This window comes from Dendrobium catenatum, unplaced genomic scaffold, assembly GCF_001605985.2.
Source record: "Dendrobium catenatum unplaced genomic scaffold, ASM160598v2 fragScaff_scaffold_1199, whole genome shotgun sequence".
NCBI lineage: Eukaryota > Viridiplantae > Streptophyta > Magnoliopsida > Asparagales > Orchidaceae > Dendrobium > Dendrobium catenatum.
In genome coordinates this window covers 770,029-793,475 of record NW_021319661.1, presented here as the reverse complement: position 1 = coordinate 793,475, position 23,447 = coordinate 770,029, and the positions used below count along the sequence as shown (strand labels likewise).

The 23,447-nt window shown below is 34.3% G+C and overlaps 1 protein-coding gene across 4 annotated transcripts; it reads right to left on the bottom strand.

Annotated features, from left to right (window-relative positions):
* Window positions 1-7,332: 7,332 nt before the first annotated feature.
* On the bottom strand, window positions 7,333-9,862 carry LOC110111352. 4 transcript variants are annotated; one of them, XM_020843181.2, is made up of 2 exons: window positions 9,556-9,862; window positions 7,333-9,386 (listed from the first exon to the last, which is right to left on the bottom strand). In XM_020843181.2, exon 2 carries the CDS (start codon window positions 9,061-9,063, stop codon window positions 7,942-7,944), a length of 1,122 nt encoding a protein of 373 aa, XP_020698840.1. In that variant the 5' UTR covers window positions 9,064-9,386; window positions 9,556-9,862; the 3' UTR covers window positions 7,333-7,941. The 4 variants fall into 4 exon arrangements, with proteins under 4 accessions (XP_020698840.1, XP_020698850.1, XP_020698867.1 ...); XM_020843191.2 differs by having other exon boundaries at window positions 7,333-9,383; XM_020843208.2 differs by having other exon boundaries at window positions 9,561-9,862.
* Window positions 9,863-23,447: the final 13,585 nt, after the last annotated feature.

The following is a 23,447-nucleotide window of genomic DNA, read 5'->3' as shown; positions in this document are numbered from 1 at the left end:
ATTCGGAAAGTATATACACGCATGTTCTCACTCTCCTTAAATCTTAGCTGCACATTTATGGAAGTGTTTCAACGTGATTAAGACGGGCTTCCCACGGATCTCTCCTTGTAGCCGGGGATTAACCATGACAATGAGAGGCTGAGATTTTAACAAAGTCCAAGAGAGGCTTCACCAAACCATCTTAACTAGTCCAGGTTGGCTAGGTTTCCCCACTTGCTCAATTTAAACTTGTGCATCCGAGGCTTTCTTCTAGGAGCTATAACCCTCGGGTGAAGCATTAGCTCTTATTTGTGCTTGTGTGAGCAATCCCAAATCCCAAAATGTCCCGTTTATGTTCTATATTCCTATGTTACAAGAAATGATCCAGCAGGACCAGGTGGAAAAGAAACTGTCTTTCAATCATCTATTTTGTTTGTCCGAACTTTAAAATTGGTGCAAAGAACTCACAAAGAGATCAAGCAAGAAAATCTAAAAATTTTTCATTCATAATCATCATCCCATTACAATAGAAAGAGGCCACAATATATAGGCTAGAAAATAAAATAATAGTGACTTAAATGCCCTTGGGCTAAACTCCAACTCAAAAGAAATGGTACAATTGTAATTAGTAAATAAACTACAATACATAAATGCATCAAAAATAAAGACTGTGAATCGTAGTCATCGTCTACGATTCCTACGTTGAATAGACTCGTCGATATCATCGCGATGTCTCATCAGTTCTATATTCTATTTTACAAGAAATGATGCCAGCATGAACAGGTGAAAAAGAAAACTGTCTTCTAATCATCTATTTTGTTTGTCGAATTTAAAATAGGTGCAACATTAAATTAATAACAAAACTAAAAAGGAACATGATCTAAAAACAGTGTAAGAGCATTCAGAATTATTTATAATCAGTAGATATCGTTTTAGTTTCTGGATGAGTGAAAAAAACTGAAATTGGGTTTTTAAAAAACTAACAGGTGATTACTTTTTTGACCTGTAAACTGAAGTCAGAGCTCTCAACAATGATCCATTGACTGGACTTGTTCGTGCACCCGTACAAATGGCAAACATTCCTGGACAAGTATATAAGCAAGAATAAGAAGCAACTAGAAAAGCTCTGCATGCAGAGGCATAGTGTATGCCGCATATTCCTTTACCCTTTTTTATATTTGATATGATTCAATAGATGTTACTTATGTGCCTCAAAAACTTGCTTTTATATATATATATATTATATATATATATATATAGATAAGAAACTATTTAATTTTTACTCAAGGAGATGGTTAAATTCTACCACTTTGCTCATTAATTGATGTAAATCCATACAGCTCTTCAATCATCAACCCTCTCACCCAACCCTAAAACCCTTCAACATCCAACCCCGCTGCAAACTCTCAAAGCGGCTTAGGTGTAAGAACATGTCAAGAACAATGTATAAGGGAGCACTTTTTTTTCATACAGATAGATTTTCTTCAATGATTTTGATTTGTTTGCACTAGCCAATCCACTACCAAATGTAAATACTCAGCATTCTCATTCAGGCTTATAACCAGCAATGGTAGCATTAAAAGTATCTGCATATGCAAATTTAAACCAAAAATGTTAATGAAAAAAAAGAAGTTCTCTCCTTTCACAAAAGAACCACCCTTTGCACGATGAAAGTTGTCTGTAAAGAAGGAAAATATGAACACAAAAACTGCATTAAATGCTTAACTTAAAATTGACATTTGAGCACAGATACACAGAACACTTTGAGGAGGATAAAACTCACAATGAATCTGCCTAATAAATACAATCATATCAAATTCTCAAAAGAATGAAATTTCTAGTGGAGGAACAATGAGGTTAGCATTGAAACTGCCCCATATAAATTCTTCCACATGATATCAGACAATGTTGACTAGAACTCGAGTGCAGCCAGGGGCGGAACCCCTCTATGGGTAGGGGGGACAATTGCCCCCCACCAAACAAAAAAAAAAAAATTTTTTAATGCTCGTTATTTAGATATTTTTAGTATTTATACAAGGGCTGTTAAGCAATGCCCCCAAAATGTTAAAATACTGTGGTCAAAAGGCAATTGCCCCCACAAATAATTAAAATTAAATTTCCAATTGTGTAAGATGTATTATTGTTAGATAATGATGAACGCAAAATACAAAGAGAAATAATAAATCAAAAATTGTATCTGGGGGCGCCATATCAGGAACCCCCGGCAAGGGGCGCTGGCGCCCTTGACCCCCGGACTGAAATCCGATCAGGTCGACCCCGCCAGGGGGGCGCTACTCTCCTTGGACCCCGACCCATATATGTGAAACACTTTATATGTTTGCCCCCCCCCCCCCCCCCCCCCCCCTCCCCTAGAAAATTATGGCTGATCCAGCCCTGAGTGCAGCCGCTTGACCTTGTTTCTCACAAAGCTCGGATAGTAAACTGAGCATCTATAATTTTTCGTAAAGTTTAATGAGAACTAAGTCTTTCCAGCACGTATATGATTTCAAACTCAATTAAAAAAGTATCTAAGTTCATTATGGTAAGAGAAAACAAGAGTCTACAGGTCACCTTACAAAGGTTAAAGAATAGGTTGGCTAAAAAGGTAACCCTCCCTCCAGGCTATACTAAACTGCTCTATTTGTTGGAGAAAAACATGAGCAGAATCAAGTTTGAGAGGTAAACGAGCTAAGATGTCTAAGAATTCGTTATAGTCAATTAATTTAAGTAGTAGTTTGATGTATACAACAACAACATCAAAGCCTTTATCCACTCGTGGGGTTCCGCTACATGAATCCTTTTTTCCATTGTGGTCCATTAAAGTCAAATTCTCATTTACATTAATAAAGAAAGGTCATTCCTAAATATTTTTCTAACCAAGTCTTTTAGGTCTAACCCCTACCTTCTTACATAACGTCAAATCTAATAACCGTCTACTTCTCTAACCGGGGTCATCGCAGGCCTGCCGTTTTATGATGACCAACCGATGCCAAGGCGACTTTGCATGCTGAGTATTTTATCTTTCTACTGGTGATGAAATGTACTATTCCCAACCTTTTCACGTATAGCGTTGCTTCTACTTTCGAGTATCGTACCTCATCCTAGGCAAGTTATATAGCCACCTCGATGACACACCTGAGCAATCTCATCTATGCCCACACTTAAACTTAGTATTATGCTTCTCTTTTAAAGGCCAACATTCGGCACCATAAACGCATTGCAGGCCTCACTACCATCTTATAAGAATTTTCCTTAAGTTTGAGGGGTAACATTTCTATCACATAACAAGCCGATGCATTCCTCCACTTCAACCATCCAACTTAAATTCTGCTGATAATATCCCCGATCATATTTCCCATCACTCGAACAATACATCCAAGATATCTAAACCTGTACTCTTATTAATGGACTTGATCGCCCAAAGTTCCACCAACTCCTCACTAGGTCTAATTACTACCTAAATTGCACTCCATATATGTCCCGTTTTAGATCTACTTCCAGCGAAAACCTTTAGACTCTTAAAGTGACCTCCAATATTCAAGTTACCTCAACTCCCTCTCTAGTCTTATTCAACAAGAAGAATATATCAGCAAAAGCATACCCAAGTCATCCTCTGCAAATGTCTAGTGAGAACATCCTTGACTAAAGCAAAAGGATATGGGCTTAAGGCTATCCTTGATGTAACCCAACCGAAATATTTTGGAAATACTTGGTCAATCCCCTTGTGTTTGAACACAGTAATAGCTCCTGCATACATATCTTTAATGATTTGAATATAAGCATTATTGACTCTTTTCTTTTCAAGAAACTCTCCATAGCACTTCTCTTGGACTTTAATCATATGCTTTTTCTTAAATCAATAAATGATCATATGTAGATCATCCTTATTTCTCTATATTTCTCCATCAAACCTCTTAATAAATGTATGGCTGTCCATAGTCGACCTACCCGGCATGAATCCAAATTGATTTTGAAAACATTATGTATCACGTCCGCAAAACCTATGCTCCAAACTCGCTCCCATAGTTTTAAAGTATGACACATTAACGTAATACCTCTATAATTCCACAATCTTGTACATCACCTTTTATGCTTAAAAATAGGACATTAACACACCATTTTCTCCACTCATCTGGCATCTTCTTAGTCTTCAAAATAGTATTAAAAAGTTTAGTGAAGCCATGAAATTCCATTCATCTCCTAAGCATTTCCATACCGTCTATTGAAATATCATCAGGTCCAACAGCTTTTACCACCCCTTCATTTTCTTTAAAGCCTCTCTAACTTCAGATTTACGTAATACCGCCGATAAAAAACATAAATCCTTTATTTTCATCTAGGTGTGCTAGTGTCACTATAGTCAATCTTATTTTCACAATTTCGTTAAAAGTTTAGCAAAAATATCTCATCCATCTTGTTGAATTATCATCTTTCTAAGAAAGTATTTTTTATCATTCATTCTTAATACACTTCACTTGAACTAATCTTACTACTCCTATCTCTTTGTTTGGCTAACTTATATACATATATCTTTTCTCCTCTCTTAGTATCTAATCTATTAATAAATTCAACAAAAGCTTAATGGCCTTTTGCATCGCATATTGCCTTTCTTAGCATCCTACGAGCCACTTATTATATTCTCAATTACAGGGATTTTTTAAAATAAACAACCATTTTATAACAAAGCTTCTTATTTTAATTTTTTCTGCACATTAGGATTCCACCACCAACTATTTTTACTATTGGGAGTTTTTCCCCTTGATACTCCAAGGACATCTTTTGCAATATCGTTAATATTCAACTAGCCACTTTTTCCCACATATAATTTAGCATCCTCATGCACAGACAAAATCCTTAAGATCTAAAAATCTTATTTCCAAAAATATTTTGTTAATATTCTTAAAAAGCCCCCACTTTAATCCTAGAAATTGTTTTTACTTTATTTTTATTTTATGTCCCTTTATCTTAAGTCCAAAAACTAATAATCGATGTTGGTACATAAATTTTCACTCGGAATATACTTTACAATCTTCGCAAATCGTAAAACGGATTGATTTTCTAATAAGAAAATAGATCAACTGGGTTGTATTTATATACCTTTTTATAAGTGATGAGATCTCATTCCTTCTTAAATAAAGTATTAACAATTAAAAAATCATAAGCTACAAAAATCCAATATGGTCCTTGCACCGTTCATTCGTCGTTCCGAACTCAGCGGCCACATGAATGCTTTTAAAAATTCATTCTACCTCTCTACCAACATGTCCATTTAAATCTCCTCCAAATAAAAACTACTTTCTTCAAGAGGTTATATTTTGTATTAATTCCTCTAAGTCAAATTCACAAAATTTAATTAGAGCTCATATCCAAAACCTACTTGAAGGAGCATAAGCACTTATAATATTGAACCAATCTATCATCAACAACAATCTTTAAAGCTATAATTCTATCTCCATCCTATTATTTTTTATAACATTATCCTTTAAACTCTTATCTATAATAAACCAACCTACCACCATTTCTAGTACGACTCCTACCCGAATACCAAAGTTTGAAATCTAAACTATCCAATTTCCTTAGCCTTATCTCCAACCCATTTAGTTTTCTGAATGGCAACAAAATATTTAACTTCCTAATGAATCATTAATATTATTAATCCGATTAATTTTTCTGTAAGGGGAACCTATATTCCAAGTCTATCCTAAATTTTAGTTAATCATGGACTAGCTTCTTTGCCCAACCGTCTTGATGTGGAACCCTTGCCTAGTTTAACACTGCACCCGGGCGCCGGTGCAGCGGCCCTTGCCACACTTTGTCACTGTATTCAGGCCATACAGCGCGTCGCTTCAGGGGACGCGCCTAGCATTAAACACTTCTTTAAAGGATTCATGTCATTATTGTTCGACAAAGTTTTACCTGGGCTGTCGACTACTAACCAACCTCTGCACTTTTCTCAATCAGGACTTGGGACCTGGCAACGGCAGTAGTTTAGATGTAGCAGGCCTTAAAATTTGAATTTGCAACTCACTTCTGATTATGCTTTCATTCAATTATACATATAGAGTATAAAATTGTCTTCCAAATGGATGAATGCCTTAGCAGGAAGCCTCCATTCAGATACACAATTTTTTTGGTATGAAACAACAGACTGAATAGCAAAAAATATCATCACAATGGAAGAAACTAGACATTTAAGTACAAAAATAAATAAATAATAAAGCATTACCTATTTAAAAGGCCAACATAGGCTGAAGAATAACGTTAGCTATTTTGGTGCAGGAAGCATAAGAATATTTTTCCTTGGTCAACATTCTTGATGGTTTTATAACAAAAGAATTCACATATGTTTATCCATTCTTTAGCTACATCAATCTTTTCTAAGATTCACTCAATGCTACTGTTAAATATTATACAATTGAAACAAATAAAAACATGTTAATCAAGACATGAATAAGCTGGAATAAGCAATTGAAACAACACGAGATGTGGTTCTCAAGACGTGGAATATGAAAATATCTTATAAGTCTTCGTTTTTTTTTTTGGAATCACAAATTTGCAAAAGGTGCTATATGGGCCACAAGCTTTTCACAGCTGCCAAAAAAAAATGTCAACAAATTCTGAAAAAAAAATATATATTTTTCCATTCAAACATCAAGCAGTTGTTTAGCCATAAATTTACCTGCACAAATGCAACTTCTGTTGACACAATGAAGGGAAAAGGCCAAATCAAATGAGTTCTACGTGAAAGCTTGACCAAGGAAAACATTCCAGTAAATAAACAGCCTATCAAAATGCAATGAGAAGGGAACTAGCCAACATTATGCATGTCATAGAACCAAAAATCTAATTAAAAATATGACTTATAAAAGGAAGATCAGAAAGTATCCAATAACTATCACCAAATATCATCTAGAGTGTCATCTAAAACAGATTTCAAAAAATAATTTGTCCTGAAGCCGTTGCATGACATTTTTCCTGTAACAAATGGAGCATGCAAGCTTGTATGTTAAAAGTTTAGAAAGCAGAAAAGTAATATAATCAGAACCTGAGCTGACATAATTTTTTGTAAATAAAATGAAGAGCATGCACAATTGAACAAGCTCCTTGTCTAGGATTTGATATGCCATTGAACTTTCAGCTTAGAGCTCATCAGGATGGGTGCTGCATAAATCTTTTGTTAACTGATAAATAAACATTTAATTGATTGAGAAAAGTAACTGAATGATGATTCCCACTCACTATCTTTTCAGTAATCTTGTCAAGATCAATGAAAAATGTCCATTGTATTCCTAACTGCCGCCATTCATAACCTTGTCATTCCTTTAGAGACAACAAAAGTACTGGGTCATTCGATTCTAAAGTGTCATTTTAAGGATTTCTATCTTCAAGCAACAGCAACTTTGATGGAAGAAATCCACCGTACAATTTGAGCGCAAACAACAGGAGATTAAGAAATGGTACATCCAGTATGCAGCATTTGATTATCAAATGATTCTAAGATTCATAATTTAAATAATTTAACACAATCCATGAAAATGGTATCAGAACTACCTAAGAAATTTTACCAATTGGTAATACAAATGCCATGACTTGCAGAAGCTATAAAATAGAATTTTGTAAGTTATACAACGTATCCCTGCAAAACTGTGATTGGAGTCCTCCATGGATTGGTTAGGATTAAACATGCTATCATCTCTGGAACTCCATTCATGCGGATGCACCCTCTCAAAGATGTTGAATGTGTTACGAAGGGAACAAGCAGCAGTTAAAATTTTATTCTTCTCCAATGGATTCTTAGGAGTGTATTCTGCTCTATATGTGTGGCTCTGAATCAGGGGCTTGCCATAAAATCATACTTCCAATGTGAATTTTTTCATGCTGATTTACACAGGCGAGCCCTTGCCCTCATCAGTGGTCACCAGCTGTAGTTTCCAAAGGAAACAAAAACTTTATATAACTTTTTTATTCTTCGAATGAATGGAAGCATATCTTCTCAAGCCACAGTGCTGCATCTTCCCCAAGTTGCTGTGGGTTCAGCTTCATTGCCACTGTAAAATCCTGCCTAGTTATCAAGCAGCATTTTCTCTCCTGCAAATCAAGAGGGTTATTACCATGCAAATGCATGGACCTATCCGGCCAAATACCATTTATGGGCTTATCATGAGCCTTCTGCTTAGGCACTGGCTGCTTTATTGTCTCAGGACCTACCCTTGCACGTACTAACTCCATTGATGATTTAATCAGCCGCTGCAAATAAACATCCAAGCTATGATTCAATAAATTAGCAGAGTCCAATGTAACGCCTCCAAGGCCATGCCTTTCTGCAATCCTTTCCATTCTTTTTCTTAAATCTTCAGTATGGCACAGCTCACCACTATCTGAGAAACTCCAAAAGCTACCAAATCTAGTACTTCCTCCTGCTGACAGGGATCTTTTCGCCCTGCCCACACTTGCTGGACAAAATGGAATCCCAAGAGGGGCATGAAGGGGACCGTGGCTTAGCTTTAGATCATTTTTTTGCTTTATAAAGTCTCGATCTTCACCAAAAATCACTTCATCGATGCCATTGCTATCAACACGATGTCTCTTCAAAGGCGGCTCAGCCTGCTGACCATCTTGATCATCATGACGTCTCTTCAATTCATGATAACCCAAGTCACCATTCTCTAGAATAGAAACATCCACCTTTTCATTGAGTCCAAGCTTGCTTCTCTGAGTAACAGACCTTCGCCTTCTTGGAGACTGTGGTAGAATTTCCCCATTGGACCATATGAGCGGATGAGGGGGTGGTTTCAAACCATCTTCCCTTTGCAAAGATTTCTTTAATGGAGGTGGGGTCTTAGCCTGATAAGCATTCTTGATCACTGACTGAATAAGCTGGTTGTGCAGGGGCACGTTCTCCCGCCCGATGGTCAAAAAGCAGAGCTTGTTGAACTCAGACTTGCGTAGCTTCAGTGACAGCAGTTGATGGAGGTAGCTGAAGTACCGGCGGGCTCGCTCAGGCCCCAGCCGCTTGGCTAACTGTGACTTCAGCTCCCCGAGGTCAATCCGGGGAGGCGGCATTGCCGGCATCAGCTGTGGCATACTTCAGTGAACAGTAACCATACCAGAATTGGGAAGCAAGAAGCGACTCACGAGATCACTGAAATTGAGCTTCCCTGCTCACAGCCACGGTTTTCCCACTGAGGACTAGGATGTGCACTGCTTCATGCGGATAGCCAGAACTTCTATCCCAGTATCCCTAAATCTCATCCAAGACAATGCTGGCATTAATCTCATTGTCAAGAAAAACGAGATGAAAAAAGAACGCGCTTTTTCTATCAGGCAACTCAAAACCCTAGAGTTGGAAGTTGTTTTAAAAGCAGAACACAATTCCAATGGCCTGAGCAGCGAAGACAGTTCTCCTGCTGTTACAGAATCAGATAAGAAGAAAATTAGCCATCGTTTAACAGAATTTCCATACAAGCATCCAGTCGAAGTTCGATGGATCTAGCCGGAATCGCCGGCAGGCGGCTGGATTAACCAAATAGAAAAAGAACAGCAAGTAGACAGGGTCAAAGATAAAAGAGAACCAACCTGACCTCTCGAAGCGCGAGTACCGATAGGGTTCTTAGAATCGAAGCTATCCGCCGTCAAGTTGAACTTCGATACTTGCTTCCGAACCCTCTATAATCTCTCTCTTCCCGAACTTGCTTAATATATTCGCTTGCTTTCTATCTTTCTAGCCCCTTGTTCTATGTGCCCCGCTCTATCTCACTCTTTCTCTCCCTCCTCGGCATCTCCCTTTGACCTTTTTCACCGGAAGGAGGTTGAGGTTCGGAAAGATCGCCGCCGATCGAAAAACTCAAAACTGTTTCCCCTTCTTTTTTTTTCTCTCTCTTCGAAACTCGGTCTTGTTATTATCTAATATTTCGCTTTTATAGTTTTATTATTACTTTTTTTGTGTGTAACTAATTTTTTATATAAGTATAAATCCCAGAATAATGATAAGAATTGCTTCCGTATTTAGAGACATAACGGATTCGAATCTTAAGAAAATAAATCTAAAATATAAAATCTAATAAATAGTAATAATCATTAATCACATTAAATTAACTTTTTTATATTTTATAATTATAATGGTGTTACAATTAATAAACGTGAAAAAAAAATGGTGATTCAATTTCTATAACATTTTTTGCCTCAATTTTGAGAATGTTTTGACTTTATAAATAGAGCTAAATATAAAAAAAATATTCAATTAAAATTTATAAAAAATTAAAGTCCTAGAAATTTCAAAGATCTAAATTTCTTGTTAAATCATTACCAAATTTGTTAATCGCTGAGTTTTCTTATATAAAGCTTGAGAATTAGTATCACTTGATTTTTTCTGCCTATATTTCGTCACTTTAATAAAGATATATGATCAACTCTATTTCCAGAAATCTAGATTTGTTTTGTGGTTTTAATCGTAGTGGCAAATATAGATAAAAGAAATGAATGAATGTCATTTAAAAAAAAAATGATGGACCTACCAAGGAGAAAGCCAAATGTTAGTGTTTGTAGGTTGCCTCTGGTCATATGCACATGGTAAATCCTAGTTCATTTTCTTCTTTCATAATCAAATTATCGTCTTTTATTATATAAGTTTAATGCTTTGTACCTTTTCTTTCTTGTTAATGAAGAAGATAACATAACGAAAAAAAGGAGACTTCTTTACGAAAGTGGAGTGCTTGGTTGCATTAAATCATATTGTTGTTTTCTCTGAAGATTTTAGGGATTTCATTTTACAGATTTAATTTTATTTTAATGGATTTCAATTTAGATTAGTAATCCAAGATTGAAAGGATGATTACTAGTACATCCTATTTTCAAATGTATACACTGAGGTGCTGCATGATTCTAGAACCAATGCAATAAGTCTGATATTGATCATTGAAATCATTAAGGAAAGATGAATTCGTTATGTTTGTAAGATAAGTGATAGACCTTTAAAAGAAGAAATGTCAATTAGGTTATCCTTCTTGTAAGAAATTAGATATTAAGAACAACATGTGAGTGAAATGGTGAGGTAAGAGAGATGTTTGCAAAGTTATCTAAAAAATAATAAACAACTAAAAGAGATTAAGCTCTATCAAAGTCCCAAGTGTACTTTTCTAGAAGAATATTTTATCCCCAAGTGTACTTATAATTATTCTTGATTCCTCCTTGGTCATCTTCCTTGAATGGAAAGTGATGATTTTCTTTTCCCTTGCCATGCATCAATCATTCCAAAATTTCTTCTTCTAGTCTCATGAAATTTCTTCTATTCTTACTGTTGAGTAGAAAAATAAAATAGGATGATACAAACAGTGAGTGGATTAGATATAGAGAGGGGAGGTGTGTCAAGGTTAATTTCTAAAAGCAAATTTCATCATGGTTAAATTCGAATAGCTTATGTCCCTAGTCAATCATTAAAAGAGGCAAAGAGAGAAAAAACAAATCTATAATGAAAATTATTCGTATATTCATTAGAATTAAATAAATAAAAGGACCAAGTATATGTTACTACTTATAGAAAAAATAATTAAAGAACTTAGAAGGATTCTACAAAGTATCTCTTGATTTAAGTAACCACTCATAAATTAAAGCTTCTCAAGAGAAGAAGGTAGCTAAGCCTCCTTATCTCATTTTAATGAGAATAATCAACCCCACGCCCTATTTTTCTTTTTTATGGTTGAATAATAAAATAAAATTTATAAAAGAAATTGACCAATATAATCAAACTACAAAACAAGCAAATATAATAACCACGCTAAGTGGATCATTTATTGACAATGATATCATAATGGGTCTATGATGTGTTGTATCAAGATGAGTTCAGTTTCTATCCATTTATATAGCAAATTTCTTTTAAAAAATGAAAATTATGATCTAAGAGGATCTAAGCACAAGGAGTATGAATTATTTAATGTATTGTAAACTTGGATGCATATGTACAGAAGAAGCAAAGTATTCTATGATCTCGATCTCCAAAAAATCACACTAATGGTCACTACAAAAGAAGATAGAACCATAATTCAAATCATATCATAAAATAAAATTTGCTATGTAAAAATCAAATTTCTAACTCATCAAATGGTTGGACCCAACGGCGGAGTGAGGAGGGGTCCCGCGGGGGCACGTGCCTCCTTGGAAAAAAAATTATCCTTGTTCGCGGATTGGACCATGTGGGCGGTGTGAAATGGGAAAGAGGAATGCCTATTTCGCTATTTTTATCCTTGTTCGTGGATTCTATGATATGAGGCTCTAGGCAAGATAAAAATGCAATCATGTTTTTTTTTGTTGTTCATTGGTAAGCTCTAATTAAATGATTAAAATAAAAGATATATATAATTCTTCTAATATAGATCCTAGAGTGTGACACATACCCTAGGTTGTATCTTGAAATTCATTAATAAAAAAAGATTTATTTTTTTACATTCTTTTTTGCATTACATTTTATTATGCAATCATATGCATATTACACACTCTCATTTATAAAGTTTTCTGAATTATATCTCCTTGATTCTTAGGATAGAGCTTACCAAATATTGCATACATATGATGATTGTTTTGTGTTTAGGATTGTTAGTGGGCAACTCACTTTAGACAAGTGTAAGTCTATATTGTATACACTTCTCTCCTTCTACACATATTCCCTATTCTATCCTCTCAACAAATCTAAATCAATTTCATAATTTATAATCTAAAGCCTGTATTTTATAATCTCAATATCTTTAGTCTTTACCTTAATCAAGAGTTTTCTCTTAGGAGATATAATTAACAAAAAGGGCTTACCCCAAAGGAAGTCTAGGACCTAAAAATAAAATAAACCCTATCTTAGTTTTCTCTAAGATAGAGGAAAAATCTAAGGACATATACCTGCTTTAAATATTAATTTAATTTTATAATCAAAATATAAATAGAAATTTTATTTATCTCTAGGATAAATTGAATATCATTTACGTGTCTGATTATAGAAATAAATATCTTAATTTATTTTTCTAATTGGAATGATAGGCGAATATTCTCTTCATCATTTGTGATAGATTGCATATTCCCTATATTGTGTTTGATTAGGAAAATACATCATAGTTTCTCTTTTCAAATCGATAGTGGAAGATTAGTTTATCATCCACGATGATATATATATATATATATATATATATGACTAGTAGAAATAAAACTTATAAATATTTAAAGTAAATCATGTATAACAAAGAAGAGATAAATTTTGTCCATAGTCACATATTTCAAAGGGAGTTATAAGGAGTTCATTGATTGAGAGTCATAAGGGGTGACTGGCTGAGAGTTATAAGTGCAAAAGCAAGATCAATATACCATCTTTTGAATATATGAATACTATATTGATATTGATTATTGACATTGATTACTCCTTATTATTATTGATATTGTAGCTTACACTATACTCATACTAATTATTATTATTGATTAGTGATTATTATTATAATTGATTATGTAATAGACTAAGATGTGATGTGGTATAAATTGAATGATTTGTACAAATAACATGCATATATTGATACATATATTTTTATATGATTTACATCATATTATTTCTCTTCTTATTATATCGATCAATGTGTAGTTTTACTTCCTTTATGATTTTAGACAAAGGAAAGGAGCCTGTGGATTGAAGCTTAGTTGTAATGATGTTTTATTTTTTATTTTTTTCTTCTAGTTTATGTATATTTTTTGTAGCTTGTATATGAAGGTTATTTCATATATTATTTTAGAATCTACCGATAAAATATAAATATTGACTACTATAATAAGATGAATTATATTTTATACAGATTGCTGTTTTTTTTTTAAATATAATTAATCAACTCTTGATATTAAAATGACCTGATTGTAAATGGTTGATCATTGGATACTAATTGAAAGAAAAATAATATAATTAGAAGAAAAGATAATTAAAAGAAAAGAAAAAAACTTTCACTTTAGAACCTAGAACGTAACAAAGTGGTATTAGAGCAATGGTTAGTGAAAGAATTTGCTTGTAACCAAAGTTGGCATTATTTATCGATTAAGTACATTCATAAATTTATTTTATTTTGTATTTTTTTATTTTATTTTGAAAGATTTCTTTTGAATTTAAGATTTATTTTATAGCTGAAATTTTATAACTAAAATTAATGCAAGGAAAGAGAGAAATAATATGCTATAAATTATATAGGAGAATCTATGAATTAATATATATTATCTGTACGACCACCTATGTCAATCATTCATTCATTTAGTAATATCATTCAATCATTCTTGTAAGTCTATCATTTATATAGTTATATAGTAGGGTTAGTAATCGTATTAAGTGATAATAAATAGTAATATAAACCAGTAGTCATAAGGAGTATCAATAGCAATAATAGTTAGTATTAATATTGGTAACTATTATAAAAATTAATATTAGTAATTAGTATCAATAATCAATATATTCAAATGAGAGTATCTTGTATCTTGCTCTTTCACTTCTAACTCCTAATCAGTCGCATCTTATGACTCTCAATCAGTGTAATCTTTATAACTCCCTTGAATCATGTGGATCAGTAGCCTCAACTCTTTATAACTCTTAATCAATCTCCAGCTCCTTATGACTCCCAATAAGTGAATCAATAAATCTTGAGGTTATCACGTGGGGGTTATTATATCATATATATCTGATGTCAATTAGTATATTATTTTCTATAAGAGCAATATTAGTACAGTACATTCTTTCAGTCACATGTTAGTATCACATTTTAGTATTACATCTCAGTATCACATTAGATTTCATATCAATCCTATCAATCATTATACCACATATTGTTGACCTGTTTTTTCCCCAGAACCAGATCAAAGAGTTGACCTAGTCAAATTTGACCAGGCAAGATCCTAGGACCCATCCTAATGGGTCCAGGGAGTCAAGCCAAGTCTGCTGAGCTCAAACCCAAATCCTGGGTCAACCTGGTTGACCAGGTCAACCAGGGTTGACCCAAATAGACCTAAACCCTTCCATTCAATTTCAAATCCAATTCAGAGCTCCTCGAGCTCATTTCTCCCCTCCACTGGACTCAGTGGGTCAGACCCAGTCCACTGGACCAAGACTTATGTCCTGGGTCAACCTAGTTGACCAAGTCAACATAGATTGATTCAAATTGACCTAAAGATTCCAAATCAAATTCAAGTCAATTCAAACCTTGGCTTGGCTCGATCCCTCATTCCCTTTGACTCACTTGACTGATTTGACCAAGTCAAATGTTGACTTGGTCAAACCAAGCCTTAAATAGGTTAAATTAACCTATTTAGAGCCCATTAAGAGCCTAATTAATGGGATTTAAGACTCCAATTGATTGCCCTCGGATTCAAAAATTCAAACCACAGCCAATATGAGTTAATTTCCCTCCTAATTGCCCCTAGAGTCGATCCCAACTGTTGATCAAAAGCTTTGGACTTTAAATAAGAAAAATTAGGGCTTGAATAAGGACTTTTTGCTCATACTCCTGCTCTATACCTCCACGAGCTCTGAAATTTCGTAGGGAAGATCTAGAGACATTTCTCCACCTTCCCCAACCAAGATCCCATCGGTCAAGCACGTTGCCGGCGAGATCTCCGGCGAACCTAGGCTCAAACCAACCGATCCAAGTCGTTTTGAAGCTCGAGTTCAAGAGGGAAATTGTACGAGGACAGACTACAAGCTCAACCGTACGAAGATCTCCAGAATCCATCGTTTGGATTGAGGTAAAATCGAAATCCTAGTTAGATCACTTAGGGTTAAATAGTTCTTCGTATAGTTCGTTTGAGAACAAAGTAAAACCTCCCCATGAATGCTCTTCATCTATACATTTTGTGTTTAAAATTTCAAGTCATTTGATCGATCCAGTCAAGAGAACGAAGTTTTTTTTTTTCTAGGGTTTGGGGTTTCCGCCGCATACATGGGAGATTTTTTGAACCATTGATCTATTGATCAACGGTTCAGAACCCACGATTTCGTCCGAGAGTACGGCGGGAAGCCTAATCCGACGGTTCATTGATCCGTATGACGCGATCATGATCGTCCGTTCCAAACCACACTGAATCAGGTGGCATTTAGACCGCGCTGACGTGGATTAGTAAAACTACGTGGGCCCCCCGTGTTTCCAATCAGCCCGCAATCATTGTGGGCAATGATTGTGCCACCTCCGCGGTCCCGGGATCCAATCCCGAGACGACACGTGTCCCGCGGTTCCGCGCGCCCTATCCTGCTCCGCCATCTATCCCGCCGCCATTTTTTTTTAAATAAACTTAAAAAATTAATTTAAAACCTATTTTTAAATTTAAAAATCATAGAAAACTCATTTTTTGGCCAAAAATTACTTATAATATACCGAATCATTTGTTTTTCGTCCCCATTATTTTAAAATTAATTTTATTTTAAAATAATCAATTATTATTTAAATATTTAAAAATTAGTAAAAATATATTTTTATATATTATTTTATTATTATTATTATTATGTTAATAATTGTTATTATTTTAATACTTTTGTTATTTTGACTTAATTTTATTTATTAATTATTAAATACTTTAAAAACTATTTTAAAATTTCCTTTAACTAATTAAACTTGTAAAAATTATATCTATTTTATTATAAATCGTATTTCGGTGTGCGACCCCTCATTTTTTCAGAAAAATGTGAATTTTATTTTAAAATTATTTTCAGAAGCTTATTTTGACTGTACTGATAGATTTTTGTCTTTTACCCCTTTTGACTATTTTAATATTATTTAATAATTAATATCCTAATTATTTTGAAATAAAAAAACTATTTTCAAATTATTTTGAAATCTCGATTGGGTGGTCAGTGGGTCCCTCATATATTTATTTACTATGAATTGATTTATTTTAAATTATCTTATTTTTCAAAAATCTATATATTTACATAAGTATTTTAAATTATTTTAAAATTACTTATATATATTAAATCCTAATTTTGGAGGATTCACTATTTATAAAATTTTAAACATGATTAGTATGTGTGAAGAGCAATCATGGAGGAGAGGATTAGTGGATGGTTCAGCCTCAATCATTCACTAATCCCTTTATTAGGTGTACTTACTTTCTTTTTCTCGTAGTTTGCATGTGTAGGATGCATCACGGGCACTTAGTTTAGGTTCTCCTAGATCTCAGGACATTGTGTGTTTATTGCTTTTGTATATTCTCATGCATTGTCACCTCAAGGGTTAGCTCAAAAACCTCAGTTTCAATCTTTATGACGTAGTGACACCCTAATGACAATAATTAAAGACATATCTAGCGAACTTAGAAAATTTCTAGGAGCTAGGATGGATCACTGATTGATATAAAAACTTCAACATTTAAACTTAGAGACATCTTAAACCTCTCAGAATTTTCTAGGAATTTTGTTAGACCCCTTAATTAATCAACCCTAATTTACTTGGTAAATAGGGCCCCGAGACCTTCCAAAAATTACAATAAATTCATTTCAACTCATAAAAATACCCATAATAGCTTGAACTGACTAGAATCTGATCCCCAACCTTATATAAATAGGGATCCTTAGTTTGACCTTAGGTTGACCCTTAATTTAACCTTAGATGAAAATTATCTTTTTGCCCCTAATAAATTGTTAGAAATTATTAAAAATCTCAATTTTTTCCCAAACACTTGGGATCACTTTCTCAGGTTATTACTGACCTTTGGGGGTGATTCCAATCTATTTGGATCCAGTTTGGATCAAAATCTTAAAATCATCCCTTAATTAGATAATTTAGATAATTCCATAAATACACTGAACTTAGAAAATTCATAACTAATTATGGAAAATTCTAAATTAGGCAAACTCACTTCAATTAGATTCCAATTAGGGTATAATATTTATTAAAAATATTAAAATTCCATAAACCTACTTAAATAAGAAAGTCAACTTTTTGGTCAACCCTAGCCTATAATATAGGACTCGAAACTTGGAAAATTCATAACTTTGCCTAGAAAACTCCAAATCCAGCAAACTACATGGCTAACTACTCCTCCTAAGGTCTAGTATTTACTTAAAGTATTAGGAGACCCAAACCTAACCTATTTCCTATAGTGACTTTTTAGACCCCCTAGCCTATCACCTAGGAGGACCCGGGATTTTCCAAAATTAGCTAATATCATTTGAACTTCAAATATCAGTATCATAAGCTTTTAAAAATGATCAAAAAACTAAATTAACTAGAATGAATCCTAATTCATTAATATTTAGACTTTAATTAAAATTTCCTTTTCTAACCTATAACAAACATGAACTTTAGGTAACTTTAACTAACTACCCAGATTAAAACATATCCAAGCCACATCAGCTATACACATACATAGAATTATTTGCTAGGGCACCACTTTTAGACTTAGGCTAGGCCGGTGTTTATTTCTTTCTGCTGTGTGCCGGAGCTTTCCGTGGTTTTCACTGCATGCTGCATGAAATTGATTGGCGTGTTTGCTTACTTTCCCTACACTTTGAATATAATGTGATGTACGTTAGATTTACTCCTAGGTTAGGATTGATTTATATATACTGTTCTTCTTGTAGGTGGTCATGCTCATGCTAAATAAAAGGGGGGCCATGTCATGATTTCTAATGTTGTTTTATGCAGGTGCTTGCTTAGCCCCCCCTAAATAAATAAGGGCTAAATAAAATAATTATAACTGCTACAGGTGCTACAGGTGGACCGCTTAGCCCTCATAATTAAGAGCATGGCTAAGCTTGCCTGCGTAATTTATTTTCCTTATATATAAACTGCTTGGGAATTATTATAAATGCTTCTGAGCTTATTAAGATAACTATGCATGTGACTTTAGATTTACTGCTTTTCAATTAATGTAAATTTGATTATAATATTTATTAAGAGTTGTGAAAATGCAACTTTGAGTTGGGATATTCTTATCCAACTCGAATTCCAAAAGAAGAAGGCATCCTCATAGGGGAGAGTCTTCTTCTATTTGAAAGATCGAGCTGGATGGCTTTACTTCGTCCTGGACGATCTCAGCTCTGGAGAACTTCGTCCAGACGAGATTTAATTATCGTCCCCGGCGACGGGTTCTCGGGAGAATTTTCGTCCAGACGATCCAACATTTCGTCCAGACGAACCATACAGACAGAACAGTTTTCCTTGAACAACCTGTACCGATCGTCCCGGACAATCCAAATTCGTCCCGGACGAACCTGGAGCAAAACTGATATTACATAAAGACTTGAAGACCAATATCCCACTTATAGTCGTTTGCGTCTTTCATAGGCTTAGAAATTCGGATTGTTGGCAGTGGTGCCCGGCCACGTTACTTTCTGCATACCCTAGGTTGTAATTAAAGGGCAGTTAGCCTACAGACATTTACTTGATTGATTTATTTATATTGATGTGTTTACATTGATTGCGTAGTAGAAATTGCCTGTTTTTTTTAGGTTTTTTTCTTGCATGCCGATTTTGTTTTAGCCTGGATTGCGTTAGGCTCTTTTAAGGACTATAAAATCTTTTTCTACTCATAATTAAAATTTAATATTTAAGATTTAAATAACATAGAAACCTAACGAACCTAAGGAATCGTCGGAATCGTCCGGGGTCGCATGCATATTACCGCATCTTTCTTTCCTTGTTATAAGACGTCTCCCTGCTTGCGGGTAGAGTCCGGATAATCTGGCCTATGAGGATGAAGTGCCGGACCTAGGAAGGACCAATCTTTTCTAAAAATTATTTTCTAATAAGCCTATTTTTTAAACTCTATATCATTCATAATTTGACTTTTACACCAGCATGCATTTCATTAGAATCTAATTTAATTAAAATTTAATTGCATTAGCTAAAAGCATTCACCCAACATAAGTCCAGGACCAATTAGGGAACTCTCTAGATGTTGGCCCTACTTTTAGAAACTATACCATCCACCTATCTTTCATAAGTGACTAGACTATATAGTTTTAAAACAATTAGGTGGTTAGCTGGCTCCCCAATCCAGGCCGGGGTAAGTTCATGTTTTGCACTACATTAGCTAGGACACGGGCCTTAGTGTTGTGTAGAACACTAAGCCCAATCTAGATTTAGGATTTGAGGCTACTACATTCGGTCTCGTAGTATGCCTTAAATAGTAGGTAGGTACCTTTCTTTCAGGGATTATAAATCCTACTCATCTCACAGAATGACGCCACCTCCATCCTTCTTTGACGCATGTGATTGGATGTTTGATTTTCTTTTCCCCAATTTTTATTTAGTACCCTAGAGCCTCTGAATGCCGGTGTGAACCAAACATGTTGATTCAGCCCTTTAGACATTTCTTCCCTTTAAACAGGACTTCTTAGTCTACACCCTTGTGTCAATCCCATTTTTGGTAAGGATAATGTATGATCCTTAATTGAGAGTTTTTCGGGCTTCAGCCTGAGATGTAATTAACCACGGGGGCTTGCGCCCATGAGAAACTTGGCCCCACATCTACTAAACCCCACTCGAGTTGTTGTATTAGGTGGGGGAAACCCCTGACTGTGATCAGGTCATGTATATTACTACCCATCATGGTGCGCTGGATGGTTAGTCGTATGTACGATCCAATCTGTCCCTTCCAATTGGCCCGTTTGCGCGGTGTTCTTTCGGAGGTCCACACATGTATTATAGTACTATCATATCAAATCACCGTACATCACTTTCAACCCATTTTTAGTATATTTTTTCATTGCTCAATTTATCTAGAAAATTTTATACACATATTTAACCATTAAAATCGTAATAAAATCCCATTAAATTAATCAAAATTATAAAATATATTACATATCAAAAGCTATACATTGAAAGCTTACAAATTCAGGAGATAATTCATTTTTAACAGATTTAATAGAGACAAATCCGTATAAATCAGAATCATTAAAGATAGAAGAAAGAGATAGTCACTTATAAAGAATAAAATAATTTTAATAAAAGGAATGGTGGATGAAAAGACCCCGATGGAGTTTCTCTCTCTTTCTCTTCCTTCTCCTTTGATTTCTTCTCGGTCAAATAATGCAAAATAAGGGTGAGGGAGGCACTGGGGATGAAATAACTTAGATATTTGGAATTGTATATAAAAATATTTTTAGTGCTCTAGCACCATAGTGCCGCATGTTGAATTCAAAATTACTATAGAAATAAAGGCTTTAAAGTAGTGATGACATTTTTTTGGCGCCACTACACTCTCACACTTAACGCCTCAGTGCTCACTATCTCAGTGCTACAACACTCTATTTCAAAGATAAATTTAAATATTTTATTTTAAAATATAGTTTCATACTTTGGGTTATTATAATATTGACTCATCTCATCCATACCTAAATGACAACAAACATAAAAATGGGCAATAAAATTAAAATATATCTCCAAAATTTATCAAAAAATTCTAGATCACAAAAAATAAATCCTACTAACTATCAAATCATATCCCATAGATAAAATAATAGACAAATAAATAGACAATAACATGAAAGGAAAACTAAGTAAATCAAAATTTTGCTATGACATAAATGAATGACTAGCATCATAATCGAAAAAAATATCAGAAGGAGATAGAAAAATGTAAGTCATACCTTTCATAATATCTATAGACTCACTAGCCTCTTGTTGCATCAGACTATAAACTTGTGGTTATACTAAAACCAAATTAAGAGAAATCTTAACACCTCTCTAACCTCCAAAATACTAAACTCTTGATAATGGACTGACACTCTTGCTGTTGGAAATCTTAGAATGTGATCAGGGTGGTACTATTATTACCTCCTTGTTGTCAATTATCCAGAGCTTTCAACTCTCCAATCAGAATGTCTACCAGATCCACCTTATAGACACTCGACAATCTTATGTACGTATTGACATAATAAAAATATTGACCCGATACTCTATAACATTGATATTGTCTCCTGTAATAATGATGGCATAATGGTGCCCACTAACTGAACCTCTGGAGCTAACAACACTACCTCTATTGGATCCAGAAGGAACTGCTACTGTTTTTTCCCTACTCTTGAATTTAGCAGGTCCAAAGCTACTCCTCTTCCCTGAATGACCATTAGTAGACACTTCATCACTAAACCTCTTTCTGCTCGTAGTTTATCAATGTTGAACTCTATCATACCAGTCTCTATCGTCTTGGCCCTCTCAACCAACTGAGCAAAATCTATAATGTCATGCACTAGTAACAGCTACCTCAAAGCATCTCAGAGTCCCTACAAAAACCTATAATGCTTTTCCTCATATGTGCAAATCAACTATGGAGTATACTTGGAGAAAGCAATAAACTCTACCTCTTGGCTCTCTCAACCAACTGAGAAAATTTTGTAATGGCTATCTTAAAGCATCTTAAAGTCCCTCTAGAAACCTGTAACAATTTTTCTTCAGATGTGTCAATCAATTATGGAGCATACCTTGAGAGAGAAGTAAATTTTTCCTCATATTATATCACTGACATACTCCCTTGAACTAATTTCAAAAAAGAGCTATATAATTACATCATAGCAGACGAATGTATAAATTAAGTCTTGAACATCTTCATAAACTTCTCCCAAGTAATCAGGATTTTTACCCGACCCTAAAAATTCTCCTTCTGCTAGCCCAACCACCAACACTTTGCATCACCCTCTAGCAAAAATAGAATTAATGCAACTCTCCTCTCAAGAAAATAATGCATCTCATTTAGAGTCTTCTCTATTCTCATTAAACAATCCTCAACCATCCTAGGCTCAATGACACCTGAAAGTCTAGGAGATTGTAACCTCATAAAATTATGTAAGTATATATCCATATCATTAGGTTGGGTATCAGAAACCCACATATGAGCTTAGGGGTGTAAGTGAGTTAAGCCGACTTGTGAGCCAACTCAAGCTTGAGCTAGCCCCTACTTGACTCGTAAGCTCGTAAGCTGGCTCATTTAAAAAATATTAATATAAAGTATACTCAAAATATATTATAATTCAGTATTTTAAATATAATGTTGTTAAAATTATTTAAAAATTATATCACATTTTCTTATATTAAGTAATTATTTATTATTATTTTTATAATTTCTCATTCTTTTTATCATTTTATTATAATAATTGCTTAAATCATAATAATTTTCTCTTTCTCATAATAAACAAGACCGCTCATAAGTCAGATCAAACTCGTTGAGTAAAGCTCGAGCTCGAGCTCAAACTTGATTAATTAATTAAGCTCAAGCTCAAATCAGGGGTAACTAAAGCTCGACTCGATTCATTTACACCCCTATATGAGCCTCACCTACTAGTTGTGCTATAAGACTTGTAATCTAAGAAACTATCTGTGAGTTGATTATAGGAGCTGTACCCTGAACCTAAGCTACCTGACTGGAGCTCTGATCATTGTTCATATTTTGGATTTGGTTGATTTATCTGAAAGGTACAAAAAATAGTTATATGCGACAAATACATTTGAAAAATAATTAAAATGAACACCCAATAA

Excerpts from the sequence above, each read along its gene's own strand:
- LOC110111352 (XM_020843181.2), bottom strand. The coding sequence starts at position 9,063 with ATGCCACAGCTGATGCCGGCAATGCCGCCTCCCCGGATTGACCTCGGG.